The 3,045-nt window shown below is 45.7% G+C and overlaps 1 protein-coding gene across 1 annotated transcript; it reads right to left on the minus strand.

The window, feature by feature from the left end:
- Positions 1-511: 511 nt before the first annotated feature.
- On the minus strand, positions 512-1,645 carry LOC149307752 (actin-5-like). Its single transcript, XM_089536928.1, has one exon. The coding sequence runs from the start codon at positions 1,643-1,645 to the stop codon at positions 512-514; it is 1,134 nt and encodes a 377-aa protein (XP_089393054.1).
- Between the last annotated feature and the right edge of the window lie 1,400 nt (positions 1,646-3,045).

Here is a 3,045-nt window from a genome sequence, read left to right on the forward strand (position 1 = left end):
TCAATATGACATCCCTTCAGATATTTAAACAGGGCTCTCATATCACCTCTTAACCTTCCTTTCTCCAGGCTAAACATACCCAGCTCCCTAAGATGTTCCTCCTAGGGCATGGTTTCCAGACCCTTCACCATTTTGGTCACCCTCCTTTGGACACATGGCTCCAGTTTCTCAACATCCTTTTTGAATTGTGTGCCCAGAACTGGACACAATATTACAAAAATTTGCAAATTTCATTATAAAGGCAAGGGGAAGAATTTGAGGATTTCTAAAAAAAACCAAAAAGCAACCAAGTTTGGGAAATCAACAGAATATAAAGACCCATCTAATTCTAGTTTGGTACCTGTCCATATAGAAGGACTTAAAAGATGGCTATTGGGTATCTTTGGGATGTTGTGGAAAGACAACAAGAAAAAGGCACCACGACTCACATTCAAATGTGTGTCTCTCTAATTATTTATTTTCTTATAAATCCTGGTCATTTCCAACAAGCTCATAGATTAAAATAATATCCTTAAAAACATTTCCGATGAACCACGCCTGGGCCAAACTCTTTGTAGTCGCTGACGGTGATCCACATTCGCCTGAAGGTGGACAAGCAAGTCAGAATAGAGGCACCAATCCACACGCAATACTTCCTCTCTGGTGGCGCAATAATCCTCACCGGGATGCCGATGGGCACTTGGAGCTGCATTTCTTTCAACATGCGCTCATCCAACCCACAAAACAAGGTGGATCCCCCAGAGAGGAGGACGTTGCCGTAAAGGTCTCTGCGGACATCGATGTCACATTTCATGATGCTTCTGAAAATCATGCGGTGTATACCGGGAGCGTCAACGCCGACGTAGGAAGGGGCAAAGAGGGCCTCAGGTGCCCGAAACAACTGACTGCCAATCCGTATGACATTCCCATCCGGCAAGTTATACTCCCTCAATAGGTATTCTGGCTTCGCTTTAATTTCTTGGGCAGGATCTAGAGCGACGTAGCATAGCTTCTCCTTGATGTCCTTCACAATTTCTCTTTCGGCCGTGCTGACAAAAGAATGGCCGCTCTCCAAAAGAAGCCTCATGAAGTATTCGGTAATATCCCGTCCCGCAATGTCCAGCCTGGAGACGGCATGGGGCAAACAGTAGCCTTCGTAGATAGGGACAGTGTGAGTGACGCCATCTCCACTGTCCATGACCATCCCAGTGGTGCGTGCGGACGCATAGAGGGCCAGCGTTGCCTGGACGGCAACATACATGGCTGGCACCTTGAAATTTTCAAACATGATCTTGGTCATTCTTTCCCGGTTCCGTAGAGGATTCAGCGGGGCTTCCGTCAACAGCACCGGCCTTTCGCTGGGCTTGATTCTCAGTTCACATTCATAGAGGTGCTTCCATATTCTCTCCATGTCATCCCAGGAGGTCACTATGCCATGGTCAATGGGGTAATTCAGGGACAAGACTCCCCGTTTGGACTGAGCTTCTTCCCCAACGTAGAACTCCTTCTGGCCAGCTCCAAGCATGGTGGCTTTGGCTTTGGAGCGGCCCACGATGGCTGTGATAACCGACCGCGGGGCACTGTCCCCAGAAATGCCAGCCTTGCATAATCCGGACCCGTTGTCAAAAATGACAGCTGGGATGTCTAAAGCTTTGAGCTCTGTCATCCTTTGGACTGTTTACTACTCACCAAGAGGAGCTTCCTGGTAAGATGGTGGGATCCAAAACCAACCAGAACGCTTGGAGAAGGAAGGTTCTAGAGTGCCGATGTCATATACAACAGCATCTCTTCTACGCATATGGAGAAGGGGATTCTTTTACCCGGACTACCATGGATGGAAGGGATTGTAACACTCTGGAAAGAGGATTCCAGATTTCCAAACCCAATTGGATCGCATCCTCAGATGTCTTAACCATGTAATGGATAGCATCTTAACAGGAAGGACGATTCCACCTCAACACTAGGAAGAACCTCCTGACAGTAAGAGCTGTTCAACAGTGGAAGACGCTCCTTCAGAGAGTGGTGGAGTCTCCTCCTTTGGAGTCTGGATGGCCATCCGTTGCAGGCACTTTGGTTGTACTCTTGTATCTTTTCCTATCTGCATCTTTCTATATAGATTGGATAGCCCTTGAGGTCTCCTCCAACTCTATGATTCTATGATTCAACACCTGCAGACCCTGAGAACTGACAAGTTGAAGTCCATTTGAGGAAATATCTGGAAGAACAGGGAACACATAAGAGAGACGGGTAGGAAAAGATACAAGATTAGAGCTTCCTACGGATGACTGCACAGAAGACTGAAACTTCTTCCTAAAAACATAAATGTGGAACTCAATCAAATTTCCTTTCTTTACCATTTCAATGTCCTTTCGTTGTATGTCTCAGTAACCTGACACTACTGATGTGCACATTATGCACCAGCAAAGGTACCTTCTAAAGATGCAGATAGCAGGTAACGACATATATATTACTGAGATGGTGACATGGCAGTTAAAGTGATATCTATCTGGATTAGTTCTGCAGTGTGGATGAAGCGTGAGTCCATTGCTGTTATTTTTTAGGGGGTTATATTTTAAGTTGAGAGCCAGAGTGGCTTAGTGGTTTGTGTCTTGGACTATGACTCTGAAGATCAGGGTTCGATTCTCAGTATGGCCATGAAACCCACTGGGCAACTATGGCCAAGTCGCACTGTCTCAGCCTCAAGGGAAGGCAATGCCAAACCTCCTTTGAACAAATCTCGCCGAGAAAACCCCATGATAGGTTCGCCTTAGGGTCACCATAAGTCGGAAATGACTTGAAGGCGCACAACACACACATGCGCACCTTTTAAGCCAATTGCAAATTTCAGTCATTTCAAACATAATAATGGGAGAGACAACTGATTTTCATTGCAACATGCAACAACAGCACCATAGATATAACTTAATTTCTATCTATGCAGCTTTGGAAAGCTATCCAAGTGCGACGGTGAAACATAAACCAGACCAAGAAAAACCCTATATATGCCTTTTAATAAGTCACCTGTGAGTATGCAGTTAATGGGAGAGATCTGGGGCCGCTATGTTT

The sequence above is a fragment of the Sceloporus occidentalis genome, unplaced genomic scaffold, assembly GCF_023333645.1.
Source record: "Sceloporus occidentalis isolate IW3139 unplaced genomic scaffold, rSceOcc1.0.p SCAF_8, whole genome shotgun sequence".
NCBI lineage: Eukaryota > Metazoa > Chordata > Lepidosauria > Squamata > Phrynosomatidae > Sceloporus > Sceloporus occidentalis.

Bases quoted from the DNA above. Each gene is read 5' to 3' on its own strand.
- LOC149307752 (XM_089536928.1), bottom strand. From the start codon at position 1,645: ATGACAGAGCTCAAAGCTTTAGACATCCCAGCTGTCATTTTTGACAAC.